Source organism: Callorhinus ursinus, unplaced genomic scaffold, assembly GCF_003265705.2.
Source record: "Callorhinus ursinus isolate GAN/ISIS: 27379988/994484 unplaced genomic scaffold, GSC_fseal_2.0 scaffold12, whole genome shotgun sequence".
Classification (NCBI taxonomy): domain Eukaryota; kingdom Metazoa; phylum Chordata; class Mammalia; order Carnivora; family Otariidae; genus Callorhinus; species Callorhinus ursinus.
The window spans coordinates 4,664,510-4,686,244 of NW_027397074.1; the positions used below are offsets into that span (position 1 = coordinate 4,664,510).

Sequence of the window (21,735 nt, forward strand, 5' to 3'; positions counted from 1 at the left end):
ATACCAGGTTTCTATTTTCTAAATGTTGGATTATGTCATGTAAAAATCAAGTGGTTTAATTTCTTTAAATGCTTTTGTTCAGTTGTATGACACAATTTTATCTCAGTATATATGTATTTCTTGAGTTTAATGTTAACTCAGTTTGGGGGATGTGTTTCTGTTGGTTATGATTAAAAAACTTTGTGCTTTTGTTTTATTTGAAGAAACTATTACTTTGGATTTATCCCAATAGAACAACTTCACTTAAAAAAATTGAGCAAGTATCTAAAATATTCTTATTTTAAAAAGTAGATCACCGGCTAGTGGTGAGAGGAAGTGGTGTAAAATTAAGTGGTGTTGCAATTCTCTTTTGTCTATTTTGGTTTCTAAATGCCCTAGATGCTGTACAAGTGATTTTCAGTTGTGTGTTCCAATGGCAAGAAATAGATGCTGGCGTTAGAAAATCTGCAGTAATTGGTCTGCACTATTCCCTAAGTGTATGACCCTGAGCCCAACTCAGTGGCCTCATCTAAAATGAAAAGAATGTCTAACTTTAAGTTACTGCAAAGATTTGGAGATGCCTCAGTAATAAGGCGGCACCTAGCACAGTGTCTGTGGTAGATATTCAGTAAATATCAGATTCCTTTCTTTCCTGTAAAATTAATCGATGCTATTTGACTGGCTCCTTTGTTTTATTTATCCATGCATTTAGTTATTTCCTTTGTGTGGGGGTACCGTAGGGATACAAAAACAAAAACCCAAATGTGTTTCCTTCAGCAAATATTATAGCTTGGTAAGAAATATAATTTATGTACAACTGTTCTACAAGGTATAAAGTTACAGGGGCATAAGTGAAATCCACAAAGTAGGAATTCATAGTAGGGATAGATTTTCTATTTTGGTATGATAGGAGAGCAGCAGGGAAGTTTAATGGAAAGTGAGGCTTTGAAGGGCAGGAAGGGTAGGATTTACACTTCGGAATAGGAGGAGCTAAGAAAAAATAATAGAAAAAGCAAGCATATGATTAATAGTAACGTTCACTGCCGTTGCCCATTATTATAATTTAAGCTTACAGAGTAGGTCATTTTTACCACAGAACACCATATGGAAGTCAAAAGATCAGTGAGAAAAGATAAGAGATACTTAAAATCTAATGGTAGCCTATCAAATGCCTTCATAAAAGATTTTTGTTACGTAGGTCTCTCAGCATATACTCAGGTGGAGCTTCCATATTACTCTAAGTTTATTCTAATTGCTGCGTACCTCGCTTCATACAATCCAGCAAGAACTGACAAGAGGTTCTTCCTTAAGGTAATAATTATTTCTTCTTACTTTGTTTTTGAAGATTTCAGGAATGTTTTGAAATTTCTCAACACCTATAAGTTTCTCAGGGCAGAGATTAGAATAAGAGATTGCTAAATGTATATTTAGGACTTATTCTTCAAAAACTTTAAATTAAGGTCACAACCTGATTGGGGAAAGTAGATAGCTTCACAGGAGAGTTCAGGTATACTTTAGGTAATAGTCCTAGATTTAAAAAATACATAAATAAGGGCGCCTGGGTGGCTCAGTTGGTTAAGCGACTGCCTTTGGCTCAGGTCATGATCCTGGAGTCCCGGGATCGAGTCCCACATCGGGCTCCCTGCTCAGCAGGGAGTCCGCTTCTCCCTCTGACCCTCTTCCCTCTCGTGCTCTCTATCTCTCATTCTCTCTCTCTCAAATAAATAAATAAATAAAATCTTTAAAAAAAATACATAAATAAGGTTTTGTGTAAGGTATGAGAGATGGGAATAATTTTAAGTGTGGTAACTCCGTTATTGTTATAGAGCTCCTGCAGTAGGGCCATGCATTCCATACAGCGTTATCTAGAACATTCGGAAGCCTCTTCTGCATGTACATTAGTTGGAGAAATCCCATTTTGGAATTGTTTTCTTTTGGGGAAAAAAATGCAATTTGATTCATTATTGAATATATTTGTAATAAATTTTTATTTGTTGTTTTGCTTATCTCTCCCACTAGTCTCTTTGTTTCATGAAGACAAGGACCACATCTGTTTTTTCTCCACGATTAAATTCCAAGTGCTTAACCAAATGGTCTCAATCAGTGTTTCTTATGCGAATTGACAGCCTGCCTTAAGGGATGAATAAAAACCCATTTATCTTTGGAAGTTTTGTTTTTATAGAAACAAATAAGCTGGGGATTCCTGGGTGGCTCAGTTGGTTGAGCATCTGCCCTCGGCTCAGGTCATGATCCCAGGGTCCTGGGATCCAGCCCCGCATGAGGCTCCTTGCTCAGTGGGGAGCCTGCTTCTCCCTCTGCCTGCTACTCCCCCTGGTTGTGCGTGCTCGCTCTCTCTCTGTCTTTCTCCCTCTTTCCCTCTCTGACGGGTGAATAAACAAAATCTTTAAAAAAAAAAACAGACAAAACAAATATGCTGTACTAAGTCAATACAATAATTTCATCTCTTAGGAAGTATCACCGTTTTGTTTTAACACCTTTTTCTTTACATACAGAATAATCTTGTATATGATCGAAATTTAAGTCAAAGCAGCCTAAAATATGTTGATATTTTAGGTGGTAGTAAATAAAATAAGAAAGCCTAAGATACGTAAATTAGTATTATATATGCCATTGTTTTAAATTAGGTTTTCTGTTTTTGTGGAGTATTACCTTTTTTTTCCATCTTAACAATTACTTTCCTTAATTGCAGCATCATGGGAAAATCAAGAAAACTAACTTTCTAAAGAAACATGAAAAGGTATTTACCTTTTAATTTATTTCTTGGGAAAAACTCATGAATTCAAGATACTGTAGAAAGTGGATAAATGCATGCTTTTATTAGTCATTTGGATGTAAGAAGTTATTTATTGGTAAGGTACCATTATTATGTTGTATTTTGTTATGTTGAGTGCGGTGATGAAGACACATTCACGTGAGCTGGTATTAGAGATAAAAGTGAGTTGACAAGTTCTTTTAGTGAATTCATCGATGAAAAAGATTACCCTGGAATTTTTAACTAAACACAGCTGGTTTTCCTCTTTGAAGCTCTGACAAAAATGTCCCTGAAGAAATAAGGTGAACACATAGGGACTTAAGTGGATGACAGACCCGCACAACTTGGAACTGCTTTGTAGGTAGATGCACAGATTACTAAATAGGCCGAGAAGGCAGGCAGCTAAGCCCAAAAGCAAGCAGATTTGACCTGAGGAATCTGGAACAGCTTAGAAATCAGAGGCCCTGAGCACATTTGAAGGCAGGGTGTGGGGCCACGTTGAAATTGGGGGAAGGAGCGTGTGGACTGCTCAGACACGTTCTGCTTTGTACATCAAAACCACTGATGCCTCTCTTGTAAAAGATAAGAGAAGTTCTACCTGTAAACTTTGTACCACAGAAGCTGTGACTCTTGTTTCTCAGTCCTATTCTTAAAAGCAGTTTTTCTCAGTATGCCCTCCTAAAATGATAGTATCTTCTCACGACTTTGAAGACATTGTTTTGCTGTCTCTGGCTTTATTGTTGCCACTAAAAAATTTGCTGTTAGTCTGTTATTCCTTTGTTGATATCTGTGTTTTTCTCTAGCTGCTTACAAGTTCTCTTCTCGTTTTCCCTTAGTGTTTTTACTGTTTCACTATGGTGGATCTGGGATTGAATTTTTTTAATTGGGATTCATTTTGTTTCCTGAATTTGAATAATGATGCCTTTATTCAGTTCTGATGAATTAACTTTTCAAATATTAGCTTCTAACATGTCTTCCTGAGACACTGATTAGCTATGACAGACCTTCCCACTCTGTCCTCTTCGTCTCATAAGTCGTTCTCGTCCTTTATTATCTTTGGTCTGTGTGTGCTCTGTTCTGGGTGATCTCTTCAGTTCTGTGTTCTAACTTTCTCTCTAGTTTTGTCTCTTCTGGTTAAATCATCTTTATAATTCCAGTAATGTCATTGTAATTTTTAGATGTTTCATTGGTTTATTTCAAGTCTGATTACCTTTATACTTTTCCTTGTCTCATTTTTCTTTAACATAGAAATATTTTATATTCTCTCGTATATTCTAGTATTAGAAGTCCTTGTCGATCTACGAATTCTCCATTTTCTGTTTTTGCTGGTTCATGCGCATAATGCCTTGCTCCTGAACATTTTATTATTTTTAATTGTTGGCTGAACTTCATCTTGGAATTTTTGAGGCCTGAGGTGTGTTCCTTTAGAAAGGTTTTACATTTACTTCTGTGCAGGCACTTAAGAACACCAGTAACCTGTGATCATTTGAAATTCGGTTCTTAGCCTTGGGGGTTTTCAGACCACAGAGGTACCGTGAATTCTGCCCCCACGTCAGCGTTAAGCCCCAGTTTCTAGTTGAAATTCTCAGGGAAGACTTTTGTCCTCCTTTCACACAGTCGGAGTTTGGCAGGGAAATTTCCTTATCAGATCCATTTGCTTGGAATGGAAATTTTTTTTCTCATATTGCCTCTTCACTGAGACATCTCTGATTAGGCTTTCCACCGTTGGCAGATCGTTGATTTTGAACCTTCTTTCTTATATGTGTAGTCGCTTTGGGTAATAAAGGATTGTTAGGAGGGAGTACTTATAGCTGGGGTGGTCAGGGAAGGATCTGTGGGACTTGCATATGAATGGGCACTCAAGAATGATGGGGACTGGGGCACCTGGATGGCTCAGTTGGTTAAGTATCTGCCTTTGGCTCAGGTCATGATCTCAGGGTCCTAAGATCAAGCCCCATGTCAGGCTCCCTGCTCAGCAGGGAGTCTGCTTCTCCCTCTCTTCCCCACCCCCCGCTTCTCTCTTGCTCACTCTGCTGTCTCTCTCAAATTAAAAAAAAAAAAAAAAGGAATGGTGGGAACTGTATGTGCATAGATGGGAGAGGGGCTATTCCACTTGAGGTAATGATTAGGGCCAAGAGCAGAGGTGAGAAAATGTAGGGCAAAAAAAAGAAATAATGAAATGTAATTGGCTGAAGTGTGAAGTGAGTTTCAGAGAAAAGTCATGTGAGGCCAGGTTATGGAGGAATTTTATCACTCACCAGTTCCTTAAGGGAAGGAAGCCCTTCACCTCTGTGTCTCAGCACTTGGTGGTATTTGCGGGTGTTTACAAATGAATAGGTAGAATAAAGAAAATTGAAGAATGAACATAAGGCTAAGAATTTTAGGCCTGTTCTTTAGACAGTGAAAACCATTTAAGGATTTTGAGGTGGGAGATATATGAGTGCTGTATGAATGTCAGTGAGGACTGTGACATCCTGGCACTTGAGACCACCCCTGTGGAATGAGTGGATTTGTATAAGTCCCCGAGAAGGACAGTCTTGACAGAGGAAACCATATGAGCAAAGACCTCATGAAAATATCTCTAGTTGTAAAGGAACTGTAGTTCTCTTGATGGGATTCTTATTGACTTGACCTTTATAGTAGCCTCTTTTGTCTTTGGTTCATGTCATTGTAAAATTTGAGCTTAACTGAAAGCTCCCTGCGTCCTTAGTTTATATTTTTCTTCCCTCTCTTCCTGAAATCTTGACTGAATGCTTATTTTATGCCAGGCACTCTACTGGATGCTATGGATAGAGCAGAGAACAGAATAGCCGTTGTCTCTGCCTTCATGAGGCTCTCAATCTAATCAAGCCATTACACATTAAAAAGCAAACCACATGAATAATTATTGTAACAGTTGTTTTGAAAATACTATATATCTTCAATTGTATAATTCTTTTTCTCTGTCCTCAGCTGACACTGATTTTTTAAGATTTTATTTTTTAATTCAACTAATGCCTGTGTGTGATACCAGATTATTTGCCCATCAGTTTATGTAGAAAAGCAACCGTTTTCCCCCTATCCTCACCCATAGTCTCATTCCCCTCTTCTCTGAATTGTTTCTAGTTTTAGTTTTTCTAGTATAAATATTCATAACTCTAAGTTTCTGTCTCTGTTTTTCTTGGTGTAACTTGACACCAAATTTGATGCCATTTAATGCCTCAAAAATTTGATTTGATTTTGATTTCATTTCTTGATCTATTTCTACAGGTCTTCATTCTCTGTAATGAGTTCTATAGTGGATTTAGTAGGCATTTCTCAGGCTTTGCCTTCCCCTCTAGGAGGGGAGCCAGTTTGCATGTATAGCGCACAAAACCAGTTCAGTGAGGAAGGTAAATATCATATGCCTCACGTGCCACTAGAACACTTTAATTTTAAATTGGATATGTGTTTTCTAACCAGAAAATTTAAAAAGTGAAAATTTTTCCTTTCTAAGCAAACGGATTTGGTAAGGAAATTTCCCTGCCAAACTCTGACTCATTGTGAAGGGAGGACAAAAATCTTCCCTGAGAATTTCAACTAGGAACTAGGGCTTAACACTGATGTGGGGGCAGAATTCACAGTACTTCTGTGGGAGAGGGAGAGGGAGAGAGACAGTCTCAAGCAGACTCTGCGCTGAGCGGGGAGCCAACGTGGGACTGCATCTCATGACCCTCGCATCATGACCTGAGCCAAAACCACAAGTCAGATGCTCAACTGACTGTGCCACCCAGTAGCCCTGATGTTAACCACTATTCTTAAACTCACACAACTGACAAATGATTAGTAACAAATGATTAGTATCTAGAATTTTTTTTAAGACATATATAAACCAGTAAGAAAAAGGCAAAAATCCAATCGATAAGTGGGTAAATGATATAAAAAGGAACCTGAATGTGTAACAAACCTGACATGATTATCAGCCTCATTCACTAATGACAGAAATTAATCTTTATTTTTATTTTTTTGAGAATTGAAACTTTAAACAACAGCTGTTATTTCATGTTCTTGGATTGGCAAAACCAAAAAAAAAAAATCTGATGATTTTATTGGTGAGAGTGTAGAAGAGTAAGAGCCTGCATATTCTGTAGGTTGGCGATAATAAAGTTAATATGTGAATGTACTTTGTAGTGGTCACGATAGGCTGGGCTATGCTGCAGCAAAAAACAAACCCCCAAACCCTTAGTGGATTAACATAACAGATTTATATGTTGCTTATGACACAGTGGAGTATGGGTTGGGTGGCCCTCTTTTGTAGTGATGCCAAGTAAAACATGGTGATTTCTAAAGTGGCCACCAAAGGGTAAGAAGATTAAAGGAATAAAAGAAGATTAAAGGTTTGAAAGGCCAGGCTTGGAAGTAAGTGACATCACATTCACCCCCCCAGTCATCTAAGGGCAGGAGATAACTGAGAAATGTTGTCTTCCCTGGGCCCCAGATGGAAGTGTTGGTGATCATACAGCATTGTGTCTGCCCTCTGCTTTCTATTTTAGTTTCTCAGTCCCACTTAGAGAAACTCACACATGTGCACAAGGGGAAATGTACAGGATGGTCCATCACAGGATTATTTGTGATGAATTATAGTGATGAATTTTTAGAAGTAGATAGTGATTTGTCATAAAATGGAGTTCTGTAGGGTTGCTTAAAAATGGGACTTAGAAGTGCATGTATCCATATGGATAAACCTCAAAAAACATATTGAAGGAAAAAAGCAACTTGGTAGAGTGTTTATATGAGATTAGATCTCGCAGACAGTGCTGTATATTGTTTATGAGTACATCTGTAGTAGCAGTATAAAAATCGTCATGGAAGTGGTAAAAACACCAAATTCTGGAGAGTGGTTCCGTTTAGGGAGAAGATGGGATGAGAGAGAGGTGTAAGGGAGCTTCAGTTTATCTGTAATTGATCTACTGTTTTCTTTCTTTGCATATATCACATACTGTTAGGGCTTGATAAAATTGGGTGCTGGGCACATTATTATTCATTATACCAGCCTCTGTACTTTTCTAAATGTTTGAAGTATTTAATGAGAAAGGATATAAAATTTAAGACCTGGAAAATGATTTCTAAACTATTTTTTAGATATAAATAGCTGAGGTAAACATATACTTCATTTTGTAATTCTGTGTAGGTATTTAGGTGTTTTTCTTTACAGTCATTCTTTAAAGAAATAGTTTTTCTAATGCATGTAAATACAGATTTTCATTTATGTGGCATCACATAGATGTAATACAGAGTACTTGCATTCTAACAGTGCTACTAAAATTATCTTAGAGTGGACCTTGAGCAGTTCAGTTTTCTGATGACAAGAAATTGTACCATATGGCTTTGTACACAAATATGTACATTTTATGATCTTTTCGTTTTTAAATTTTATGTTGTTTCAGGCTGACAGCTTATTCACAAATTATCAAGTCTTTTATTAGTTTTCTAAGCTAGTATTTACTATAACTGATCTTTTTAGAATTATTAATGTTGAACAAATATATTTTCCTGGTGATGGCACAAAAAGGAATGAATAGTGAGAAGTAAGGAGTAGGTTCTAGTCGAGGAGTTAGGACCTGGACCCTGGTTTTGATTATGGACTATTAAGACAAATGACCTGGCTTAACTCACCATCTGGTTATAACAACAAAATTGGTGTGATGTTCAGGACTAGAAGTGGATAACTTGTGAGCTGTTTATTTAATACCTGTTTATGCTAAGTCAGAAAATCTTGAAAATGTTGAAAGATAAGTCATTATATCAGCTAAGGTTTTAATGTAGAGACTAAAAGTTAGAATTGTTAGGATCTTTGAGGTATACGTATATTGTTACTGGGAATTTGTGGTACAGAAAGTGAGTTCTGCTATAAGAAGAAAATCCATATTCTTTTTGTTACAGACAAGCAATCATCTTCTCGGACCAAAACCATTTCCACTGGACAGATTATTAGCAATATTATATAGTATCGTGGACAGTAGAGTTGCTCCAACAGCAAACATCTTTTCCCAGGTAAGCTTAATTAATAGATTTTTATCTGTCCTCTCTGTCTTTATGGAATTCTTCAGGTAGTGTAGTTGGTATAGTTCTAGCCATTTAGATTTTTAGTCAGCATATATCACTGTTTTAACTAAGCAATGAACAGTGTTTTTGGTAAGTACTTGAAAATTCCAAATATAGAATCTTTGAGGGTATCCCTGAATTTGCTTCTATTTACAGTTGTAACTTGATGACAAAACCAACTTGATGTTTCCAGATGTTTTCTTTTTTTTCAATAAAGGAATTTTTAAATTAAATGCTTATAATTATCTTGCTGATCAAATAAGTGGCTTCATGATTAAATTGGTGAATTGTTATGTAGAAATATAATCCAATGAACACAAAATTTTTAAAAATGTATTTGTAAGGGACGCCTGGGTGGCTCAGTCCCTTAAGCGTCTGCCTTCGGCTCAGGTCATGATCCCAGGGTCCTGGGATCGAGCCCCGCATCGGGCTCCCTGCTCCATGGGAAGCCTGCTTCTCCCTCTGCCTGCCACTCCTCTGCTTGTACTCTTATCTCTCTCTCTCTGTCTCAAATAAAAATAAAATCTTTAAAAAAAAGTATTTATAAGAAAGTAATCTATAATATCCTTATTATATGTCAACAGTATGGTAAAAAAAAAAATTTCCAGAATGATTAAGTTCTCAAAATTTTCACTAGATGGCAGCAGTAGCAAAAAAATATGAAATATGACTTATTAAAAAAATAAAGTCATTAAGGGTTTTTTAGTTGACATTTTAAGAAAAATCTGTTTATTGAAAATATAGTCACAATAGATTTCTTAAATGGTCCAGAAAAACAGTTCTTGGTATGAATGGCTAGAAGATAAAACAAATGATGTGACTAGTATTATTAAAAAGCACTTCAGATTTTGCAGTGAGCATTTTGTTCTCTATATATGCTTTTAGGTTGAGAAATATATAAATACTAACATTTATGTTTAAATTCGCTGCAAATAAATTTAGTCCCTGAATGGATGTTTGACTTGTAATCTAATGTATGGTGGTAACTTTTTTTTTTTAAGATTTTATTTATTTGAGAGAGGTAGAGAGCATGATTGGGGGAGCAGGGTGGGCGGAGAGAGGGAGAAGCAGCTCATCCTAGGGCTTGATCCCAGGATCCCCGGATCATGACCTGAGCTGAAGGCAGATGCTTAGCCGACTGAGCCAGTTAGGCACCCCTATATGATGCTAACTTTTATTTATTCATTTAAATAAGACTTTGAGAACCAAAAACAATTATGTTCTCAACGTTGAAGTTAGATAATTTTTATGTAAATCAGCATTTATAGAAAATTGTATCTACATTTATTGTGTTCTTGAAGAAAGGTAGTCTAGTTGGTTATTAGGCTATGTAAGTAACTAGCTTAGGTAGGTAGATTGGCAGCCCTAATGCTGATAACTTTAAAAATCTAATGCACGGGGCGCCTGGGTGGCTCAGTCGTCAAGCATCTGCCTTCGGCTCAGGTCATGGTCCCAGGCTCCTGGGATCGAGCCCCGCATCGGGCTCCCTGCTCGGCGGGAAGCCTGCTTCTCCCTCTCCCACTCCCCCTGCTTGTGTTCCCTCTCTCACTGTGTCTCTCTCTGTCAAATAAATAAAAAATCTTTAAAATAAATAAATAAATAAAAAATAAAAATCTAATGCAGTTTTAATCCGTATTATAAGGATTTTTTTTCCATATTTTTAAAAAGTCATAGTGACTTTTTTTTTTTAAGATATTTATTTGAGAGAGTGAGAGAGCACAAAGGGGGGAAGGGTCAGAGGGAGAAGCAGGCTCCCCGCCGAGCAAGGAGCCTGATTTGGGACTCGATCCCAGGACCCTGGGCTTAAGGCAGACGCTTAAGCTGACTGAACCACCCAGGCACCCCCGAAATTAATTTTTAATCAGACTTTACATTTTGTTAATAGCTTTCTACATATAGTAGATGATTTTTTTTTTGTTTTTGCTATCGCAATAACTATGAAACAGAAAGCAAGTATTATTATTTTTGTTAAATGGAATTGAGCTTTCCAAATATGACACAATGAGTAAATCTTTGAGAATCAAAGCCTAGAGAATTGAGGTAGACAGTTAAGGAAGGCAATTTGCATCACATGTGATTGTACTTCTCAAGTGCTCAAAAGCTACCTTTGTGCACAGGAGAGAGAGGGAAGGATAAATGTTTCTTCCTTGTGGAAAGCTTGTAATTTATTCTGGGGGAATAAAACATGTATAAAAATAATGGTGTAAGGCTGTAAATGGATGCTGGGTAGTGCTGCTGAGAATTTTAGAGCAGAGAGAGAGTGCTTCTGGATTGGGCAGGGTGAGAGAAAAACAGCTTCACAGAAAAGGTGAAAAATGGAGCTGGGCTGTGGAGAATGAGTAGGAGTTTTGTTTAAGTATTTCTAGTTTATGTAAGTGATACCTGTTTATTGTACAAAAAAATGAGAAATTGGGTAAATAAGGAAAAGTAATAGATAAACCTGACATCTTACTTCTGGTGGATAGAGTTAGAGATTTAAGAAGGGGAGGTGATACAAGCAAAGGGATGGGACTGGGAAAAAGCAAGACACATTTGTGAACTGCCGCCTCAGTTTCATTGAGAGTGGATGGGGTTGTATCGTAGTAGTGACAGCAGTCGTCGCTGTGGTCCAGGACGAGTAGTCCTGCCATCACCGCACATCCTGCCTTGCTGTTGATGCCTTCCACATTGTACCTTACATTGCTAGAGCGTTTGGCATCTTACAAAGTTTGCCGCGTCCTGGGTTAATCTTTAGAAAAGGAGAGGGAACTGAAGCTCAGTGCCTCAAAGATCTGCCCAAGGCCACACAGCAAATCACTGGCAGCATCCAGACTTGGATGCAGATTTTCCCAGCAGCACGCCTACATTTATAGGGATGGACAGTCAAAAACCAACAAGAGGTTGCTGATTTGGAGATTTACTAGCTACTCTGAGGCTTTGATGAGAGAAGAACGGTATCATCAGTCTTTATGCTCTCAACAGTGTCTGTAATGTATGTAATTAAGAAACAGCTTGGCCTAAATGTATCTTTATTTTTTAAATGAAATGAAATTCTCTTCAATCTTAACAACCTAAACGAAGTTTTTGTTGATTTCTTCTCATTAGCAGTAATCAAAATGATTAATTTTATATATTTAAAACATGGCTTTAAATGAATTTGTGTTCATTTGATGACAGATCATTTAGGACTTGATCTCGGTGATTCCCATTTGGGATACAAAGGGTGAGAGTATACAGAGGGATAGATGCAACTAACCCTAAGGAGTTGACCTCTACTTTTGCTTGGTCAATAAAGTATCCAAGAAAATCAAGTAGCATATATACTGTGTTTAAGAACAAAATGTGGCAGAAATCACATTCAGAAAAAGGCTATTTCTTCCACAAGTTTATTTTCCTTTCCCATTGATTCCCAGTGACCTTTTCTATTTATATTGTTTCATTCAGCCATCAGACTTTACTCTTGCCCATAGGAATGACAATTTCCTTAAGTTCACTTAAATTTTAAGAAAAGAAGGATGCCGACATTTGTATTGGCAGTGCTTATTTGATATGAACACTAGATGGCGATATTGCTGCATTCTAGCTTTAAGATGAACTAAGGAAACCGCGTTACTCCTTAATAGTCTTTCATGTTTAGAGAAAGCTGTTAAATGAACGCATTGGTTTATTTGAACAAAAATACAATTGCCTGAAGATGTTTAATGATACATACGTGTATGTATGCACACATGTGTACATGTTCATGAAAATCTAAATAAGATTGGTAAAGAATTGTGTTGTGAGTATTTTCTACCTGGAAGTAAACTGTTTTCTATTGGCTGTTAATGTGCCTATATGAGATGATAATGTATTATTTTTCTAATCATTTATTTCATATGCAACTGTTCTAAATATTTATTTCATGGTAATTTGCCGTTCTTTCAGTTTGAATTACCAGTTATATAATTATTTTTTTACATAAAACAAATTGATTAAATGTGGTATATATGTTCACAATTTTCTTGAAGTGCAATTTTATTTCCATTGCATTGTATTCAAATCTATTTAAATCTATTCTGTAAAAAAGTTAGAAAAATAGTAGCTTAAGGAATCTTTAAAGTTGTTAAAATTCCAGTTGAGAATAATAGTCAAATTCATAATAGTATTAATTAACAGTATTGTATTGTAGTTGGTATTCTTCTGAATTTATTATCTATTAAATTTTAGGTAAAATTCTATTAATTTTTTAGTCTCATAAATAGGTAAAAGAATATTAGCACATTTAACGTTTTATGTTAGATTAATGCTCAGATTTATCAAATTGAAATATGGTTTTTAAATTTTTCTGAGACTTTTAAGATAAGTTTAGCCTTACCCAATTTAATATAACCTTGTATTCAAGATCATGGATCATTTTAAAAATTGTCACTCACATAAAACAGATGTAGCTCTTACATATGTATACGAATTTTGTGAATGGCAAAGCATTAATTCTGGTGTTTTCATTCTTTTTGCCTGTTAGCGTGGCTAGAATGGGTAAACTATACCATTTACATGCAGGAAGTAGTAAAGTTTAGAGGTATTACTTTCAAATTTTAATTTGATCAGGTATGTTATTGAAGACCATTTATCATCTTTAAAAGAAGTACTGTTGACTTGTCCTTTTTTTCCAGAAGTATATAAAAACCAGGTTATGCTTTTTTTTTTCCTTGAAGAAAAATGATAATTTGTTTGGCAAATTTTGCATGATTTATTTCATCCTTTTGATATTTCTGTATCTTCTCTTACTCATCTTTGTCCACTTCCTCCATAGTCTTGTATTTAGGTGAAGATAGTAGGAACAGTTCTTTAAGACTGCAGTCATGTATATTACTTATTTTAATATATTGCCTTCTCTTTTCTCAGAGGATAAACTTGCTGAAGAGTTTATTTCTAAAATTACTGGTAGTGGTTTCTAAAGTGACTTTTAAAAGGAAGTTTATCTTTAAAAAATTGAGATTTATTTTTATTTTTATTTTTTTAAAGATTTTATTTATTTATTTGAGAGAGAGAGAGAGAATGAGAGATAGAAAGCACGAGAGGGAAGAGGCTCAGAGGGAGAAGCAGACCCCCTGCTGAGCAGGAAGCCCGATGTGGGACTCGATCCCAGGACTCCAGGATCATGACCTGAGCCGAAGGCAGTTGCTTAACCATATATTACATATTAACATTGATCCTATTTGATTAGTTAGCATTTTGAAGAATTAGTTTTGAAGATAGTTTACTGTAATTGTACACTTCAGAAGTTTTAAAATAATTGTTATATCCTGTATCATAAAAATGCACTCTAAATCAGTATCAAGAAGTAGTTGAAAGATAAGAAAAGGAGCATATATTGTTCCTTTAAAAAATAGTTCTATGTACCATAGAGACAAGTTGAATTTTTTCAGTAATTAATATCTGATTTCCGAATGGCTTTCTATTTAGGTGTGCATAATTTAATAAGGAAAAATTAAATTAAAATGTTCTTACAAATTGGTTTTCATTTTTAAGAGTATAAAGAATTTTTGAGCAAAGTATAATGTACAGATATATTTTTTCAAAAATATACATTTCCATTTCTATTTTTCTGCTTTTGAACTCACATAATACCATATACATAAGGAATATATTTGGACTATATTTGTTACATCAGTTTAATTTTTTGGTCATGAATCAACTTGACCTTTTAATGTATTAATGGTAGTAGCATTTAGATAACCTTAAGCTTTCTGCTCATTTAGTTGTTGGTTTTATAAGCTATTCAGGATATATTTAAACTAATAATTGTGATATTTTCCAAATCATCATCTGTCAGAATGCAGTTGATAATTTAGTTATTTTATCTGTGAGAGCTTTTTGAAGCAGATGCTTCATCTCTAATTTACCATAGCTGGAAGACGTTGTTGCTACACTTGTTAGGGCCGCTAACCTTTTATTCAACCAAAAACAGATTTTTGGCATTTTTCTTCAAATGTAGGTAGCTGTTCAGTAAATGTATATAATTTTCTGGGGTTTTTTGTTTGTTTTTTTTTACGGTATAGAAGGGATTTTGTTAATATTATTTAACTTGAAAACATTTAAAAATAAAAATTTCAATCTAATTAATCTACTTTAATTCATACTTCAAAGTTAGTGTTTACCTTCTTTCCTTGGTTGGGATTAAGTTTTTCTTTCTCTGCTTAAGATTTCATTTAACAGATCCTTATTGAGGCCTGCTATGTTGCAGGCACTGTGTTAAATAAAGAGAATATGAATGTGAAGAGAATGCTGCTTCTGCGCTCAGGACTTCCAAGTCAGTCTGTGGCTTCCACGGCCCTTCATTTGGTCTTGGGGCATCTGCCCTCTTCTGGCTTGTACTAGGGTTAATGGCCTGTGTATGTATTTACTGGGAGGACAGACATGCTGAATGAAGGACTGATACTTAAATACTTAAAGGGAAAACTAATACTTAAATATTTAAGGTGACTAGAAAAAACAGAATTTTTCACTTTAGTAGTCCCTGTTATTTGATAATAGAGGTATTTGAATGTCTTCTTCCAAGTAAAATGAACAAACCTGTTTGTTGAATCTTTCCCTCTGACATGCCTTGAACTTAGTGTTGTGGAGCATGATTGTTTAATACCTGTGTCATAACTAAATTTTGCTAATACCCAATTAAATTTAGTTGTAAGTAAATTAGATTGTTAGTTGTGTCTATTGGTATCAAACAGTCTCAGTTAAGACTTGAAACTTGTTAAGTTGTGGACAAATAAGCAGTGTATTTTATTTGGCTTATTATAAACTAAGTGGGACTTAAAAAGTTACATGGGTGTATTTCAAATGCTTTATGATTAAAAGTTACCCTAGGGGCGCCTGGGTGGCTCAGTTGGTTAAGCGTCTACCTTTGGCTCAGGTCATGATTCCGGGGTTCTGGGATCGAGCCCCGCATCAGGCTCCCTGCTCAGCAGGGAGTCTGCTTCTCCCTGTGCCTGCTGCTCCCCCTGCTTGTGTTCTCTCTCTCTCTGTCAAATAAATAAAATATTTAAAAAAAATAAAAAAATAAAAGTTACCCTATTATGTCACTCCTTTATATATAATATTTCAAACTACTTTTGTAAATTTTTAACCAAGTAAGCTGATTTTATAGACTTATAATTATAAACCTCTTTACCTTAAAAAGTTAGTTTATTGTATAATATTACAGTTATTTGATTTATATTTTTACAGAAAAAGTAATAACATTTATCAAATGCTAGTCACATAACATTAGAAATCATAGTTGATGAAATATTATCCCATGCATGTTTTGATTAGGTGAGAATGTGAAACTTGTAAACGTAAAGGGTAACATCCTAAAATCTAGCTATAATATATTCATATGAAGTGACTTTAAGTATGATTATTTTCTTTATATTAAGGTTGGCAAACAACAATTTTCCTGAAGACAAATTCTCCGCATACTAATTATTTTCTTTATATTAAGGTTGGCAAACAACAGTTTTCCTGAAAACAAATTCTCTGCGTACTAGAGTATTAGAAAATATGAAAAGCTATTCTTTTGTGATTTCTCTATGCTTCATTTGGCTTGTGCCAGCATTCCTATATTCTCTGTAATATCCAACTTAAATACTTGATGCTATTAAGGTAAATTATATAAATCACAGAAGATATCTTGAATGTTAACGTTTTCTAATAATCTTACTGTTTTTTTTTCTTAACCATAACTGAGACTGTGGCACATTTCATTGCAAACATGGTAAAGGAGGCTTACTTAATGCCTACTTCACTGATGACGAGGTTGGTAGGGGTGCTGTTTGACAGAGGCAGACCCTTCTCTAGCAGTGAAGGGCCTGACTCCCGTGGTGCTCGGTCTCCACTGGTGCAGTAAATTAGATTCTCAAATCCACTCCTACCCCTGATGTGGGTGTATTTCTATTCTGCTGTCAGACACTCTGTAGTAGGTGCCTATTTCCAGAGATTTTTAAAAAACTATTTGGGGATATTTCATATTTCAAAAGAGTAAATTTACTTTGGTGGTAAGGAATACTGATATTAATTATTACCAAGGATGAGAAAAAGCACAGTATATTTTACTCTATTGCCCAGGGGTAAAGGTTGAATTTCTTGTCATTTGTAAAAGAACAGTGTTTACACCTACTCTGCTCTTCTCTTGTCTTCCCTAAATGTGATATTAAATTTCATCAGTGTAGCCACTTTGTCTTTGTGAATATATTAGCCCAGCAATAGGCATTTTTACTGAACTCTAGAAAAATGGAACCATTGCTTAAGGGTGACATGTAAAATACTGCCTAAGGGCTGAAAAAAATTGCATAAATTATGCTTTCAACTTCTGAGTAAAATAATGCATTGGTACCTTATTTTTGTAGGCAATATTTTATAGCCACCTTTCTCAAAGCTTAGTAGTGCTTCTAATAAATATTGCAAATGTATACCCTTTGTTCACATTTTGGGGGGAAATGTAGTCAACACCAATAAATTTTATTTGACTTGGCAGATTTTTTTTTTTTTTTGCTGAAAGCACTAAAGAACATATGGAGGTATGTGCTTGCTTGCACTAGTTTGTTTCAGTGAGGAAAGGAGTTTTAATAAGAATGGTTTAGGAGATAAATGATTTGGAAAAATCTACGTTATGGAAATGTGTGCTATATTTTAAAATACTTTTATAAAAAGATTAGAAGAAATGTTGATGCTTAAGGGGACTTCCAATGAGAAATTGTCTTGATTTCTTGTCAGCTTGCAACTAATTGGAGTCCTTTGGAAGACATTGACCTCACCTGCCCATACAAAGACATATTTCAGTTTCTCATAGTAAGAAATTGGGGTTGTTAGTCCCAAGCCATCTATAGAACCTAATTGCTCCCTCACCTTGGACACCCTAAATGTGATAGAGTTGAAGTCTTAGAATCAAAAGTAATCATGTCCTGTTAGGAGTCAGAAAGGGAAATAAGTGTACCCACAACTGTCTTATCTGCTCCCTTAACTTCAGATGCTGTGTGCCTGCTCATGTCTTTTGAATCCTTTATTTCTAGCCATTATCCTCTCTAGTTCTGGACCCAAATTGCCAACTGAACAATCATACCTGAACGCGCCATATCCATCACACACTGACACATCCAAACCGAAAATTATTCCCTAAACCTTTTTTCTGTTTTTCAGCCTTACCTAGATTTCAAAACTCATCATTTATTTTTTCATCCTTTAACAAAGCACATACTTTGTGGCATGCACGATTGTTACGTGCTAGAAAAACAAACATAATACAGGTTTTTTTTTATTTCAGTGGAGAAATCATCTCTGAACACTTTTGTTTCCCTGTAGTTGGTCACCAAGTCCAGTCTGTTTTTCCTCCTAAGTATAAATGTCTCTTGGACTTAACTCCTTTCTTCCCACCCACACTGCCATTGCCTTAAATACGTAGCTTCCTTATGTCTTAGACCAGTGCACCAGCATCCTGACTAGTCTCCCTGTCACCATGTACTTCTGAATTTATCTTCCATACAAGTCGTCAGCATAAATCTTAAAAAATAAATTTGATCTTGTTTTTCTGCTTACACTTTTTTAAATGAATTACATTATCTATAAAGTCAGTTATCCATTTCATAGCATTTCCTGTAAGGTTCTTCACAGACTGGCCCCATTTTCTGCCACTTTCTTTATTCACTCTCTACACCATTCACCATAAACTGTTCCCTCTCTGAAAACACACCAGTTTTTCTTTTGTATTGTTACATGTGCTGTCTCCCAGCCGCTGTTGAGCTCTTATGCTTCATGCTCTGCACTCCCAAATGCCATTTCTCAATGACTCCACATTTTGCCTTCCTCCCTATTACTCATTCTCTTCTCTGATCAGATAGTTGAGTTTATACATATCACTAGCATCCCGCTCATATTGTGTTGTGTCATTACCATTTTATTATGTGTTTGTCTTCTCTGATGTATTGAGTTCTTTGAGGCCGCAAAGACCTCTGTCTTTTCATTGTTGTGTCTCTCAGTGCCTTCAACATGAGATTCACTCATTGAATGGTCTCCCATTCGCCTAAGCTTGCATTATGGCCTTCCTAGATATGAATGGTTTGTAGTCATTTGTGTACTAATAAGTTCCAGAGATTATAGGCACTCTCTTTAGTCCTCTGTGTAAAAACATACATGCCAGTTTTTGTTTATCTGAGCATAAGTGAAGACTAATAGTCTACTCCCCACCTTTTTTTTGGAAATAAAAATTCCAAAGGTGAATTTCCAGAGGTGATGATTTTAAGTTGAGCAGCTTTGACAGCATTTGCCTATCCCTTCCATTGCCGCACTCATCAGCTCTACCTTGTGTGTATAAAACTGTCAGTTGAACTCTCTTGATGTCCGCCACATGCTCATGAACTATCACGTCACCTGAAATCAGATCAAATGTGGTGCCTGTTGGGTTGTATGAACCTCATGCATTAACATATCATGTGTTAAGTTCTTTTATTTAAATAATTTAATATGTTTCAGGTTGTAAAGCTCCTCCAGGACAAACAAGACAGGGTATTTCACAAATCAATTGACATAGATACCAACCTATGAAATTATAAAAATAACGAGCATGTTAAAAATTAATTACAGTTGTAAATTGATTTCCTTTTGTTGGCAGAAAGAACATAGTTTATTAGCCCAGGAGCAGGTTCACACTGTTTTAACATCAAGCACTTCCAGCTGAAGCTTGTTAGTGACTGCCTCTCAGATTAAGAAAAAAAATCCTCACTGTGGTACATGAACTCCTCTTGTTAAGACATAAATAATCAGCTCATCCCCTACGTGGAGGAGAACAAAGAACATAATAGTACACAGAGCAAAGATTAAGTAAATATTGCACAACCCCATTTAACATGTAAATTTTAAAATATCCAAGTATAAGGAGGTTTTCACTTGTAATTTTTCTTTGTGAATGCCTCCCTCATGACCTAGGAACTAGTCAGAGGGGAAAAATAGATACTTTGGCATTTGACTTAGGTAGATGGATTATTTTAAGCTAAAGTAAAATAAAATTAATTATGGTCAATATTGCTGGTAGTACATGAAAGCTAGGAAAATACTGTTTGATAGCAAGATGCTTCAGATTTTTAGGAGTTTTGCTTATTTTTAAACCAAGGATTAATTTTATTTTGAGGAAAAACATCAATGGCAACATACGACTCAAACTTAACACTAATATTAACTAGTTCCCACAGCTCTCTCCCCGCCCCCCCCTGCTGTTTCTCAAGTTTTGTCCATATCCTCTGCTAGATCCTGATTTCTTCTAGTACAGCTTTTTTTTTTTTTTTTAACTTTATTCTGTAATTCCTAGCACCAAATCTAAATCCTGACTTGGAAAAAGAAAACCCACTCCCTAGACTACTTTCATACTCATTTGAATTTCATTCATTTGAATTTGAGCTTGACACAATAGACAAGAAAGAAAAGCATCTGTGGAACACAGTTAAAAATCTGAAAATTATTGACAAAAGAATATGCCTTAATAGGTAATAGAAACCAAAAGGGGGGGTTAACAATATCCCCACAACAATTTAAACTTACTTAAATAATTAAAATGATACTACTTGGAATGATTTCAGTGTTTCAGGAAAGACCTTTTCATTGCCTTTGCTTTTAAAAATTTTAATGTTTATCCTAACTTAACATTTTCAACTGTTACATATTTTGTATGATTTATTAAAATAATTTTTTTGTAAATGATCTTTAATCCACAAATGTGTGAGAAATTTTGCTTTATAATACCATTTTTAGTATTACATAATTTCAGGTTTTAAGAAATCATGCTTTTCCCCACCTTAAATTGTCTTTTATTTTTATTTATTTATTTATTTTTTAAAAGATTTTATTTATTTATTTGAGAGAAAGAGAATGAGAGATAGAGAGCTCGAGAGGGAAGAGGGTCAGAGGGAGAAGCAGACTCCCCGCTGAGCAGGGAGCCCGATGGCGGAACTCGATCCCGGGACTCCAGGATCATTACCTGAGCCGAAGGCAGTCGCTTAACCAAGTGAGCCACCCAGGCGCCCTTAAATTGTCTTTTTAAAAATTAAACCTTAAAAACAGTAATTTTATATCTAGTGTGCAGTCTGATTTATGAAAAGTTAACATTTCATTAGGTCAGTAAATTCCACTTTAATATTTTACTTTCGTGACATCACACCCCTCACATCTGATAATTTTGTTCGCAGGATTGTTGATTATTCTCAAGGCTATTATTACCTGTACCCCTGCCGCAGGACATTTGCCAATGTTGAGATTTCTTTATCCTTTTGCTGCAGTTTCATTAAGGTCTTTGTTTTGTCTGGTGTCTTTGCTGCTGGGTTTCTAACCCCCTTTCAGCGTGTAGTGCTTCCACAGTTGTCATTTTACTCACTGCTTCCGGAAAGCTTTCCTTAGTCTGTCCCAACAAAGTTCTCTCTGCCTGTATTCTGCAGCTCCCTTTTGGGGTAGTGTGAGGAATATTGGCTTTGGATTTAGATGGTACTCAAATTCAGTGCTGCTCTTAGAACTGTTAGCTCAGTGACCTTAAACATTTACTAACCTGTTTGAGGTTGTTTCTTCATCTGGAAAAAAAGGTTTATGTATAGTACCTAATTCATGGTGGGGTTCTTGTGAGGACTGAAGACATTAAAATGCCTACCACAGTTTCTCTATCCATAATTTTGAGATCTAGATCTGTCAATGTCTGTATCTGATCTGTAGAGCTCGGACTCAATAACAAGTTCCAGTCCTCATACCACTGTTACCCATGGTCTCTAATATTAACCAGTCCCATAGCTCTCCCCCCCTACCCCACCCCTCAGGTTTTGTCCATATCCTCTGCTAGATCCTGAAGGAAGGAAGGAATACCAGGTTACATATGTGTCATTCTCAGGAATTTTGAGGGACACTAGAAGAAAAGATAAAAACACTGACTGGGGTCTTTAGCACAGTAGTTA

The 21,735-nt window shown here is 35.8% G+C and overlaps 1 protein-coding gene across 4 annotated transcripts in view; it reads left to right on the forward strand.

Moving 5' to 3' along the window:
- The window catches only part of ORC5 (origin recognition complex subunit 5), a 90,295-nt gene that overhangs the window by 43,211 nt on the left and 25,349 nt on the right, over positions 1-21,735 (forward strand). For 2 of the 4 annotated variants that reach the window (XM_073898691.1, XM_025872754.2), the window contains 3 exons: positions 1,178-1,290; positions 2,690-2,737; positions 8,654-8,764. In XM_073898691.1, the coding sequence (XP_073754792.1) occupies positions 1,178-1,290; positions 2,690-2,737; positions 8,654-8,764 (272 nt within the window). Of the gene's footprint in view, positions 1-1,177; positions 1,291-1,998; positions 2,147-2,689; positions 2,738-8,653; positions 8,765-21,735 lie in introns of those variants that run through there. The other 2 variants (XM_073898692.1, XM_025872755.2) reach the window with 2 other exon arrangements.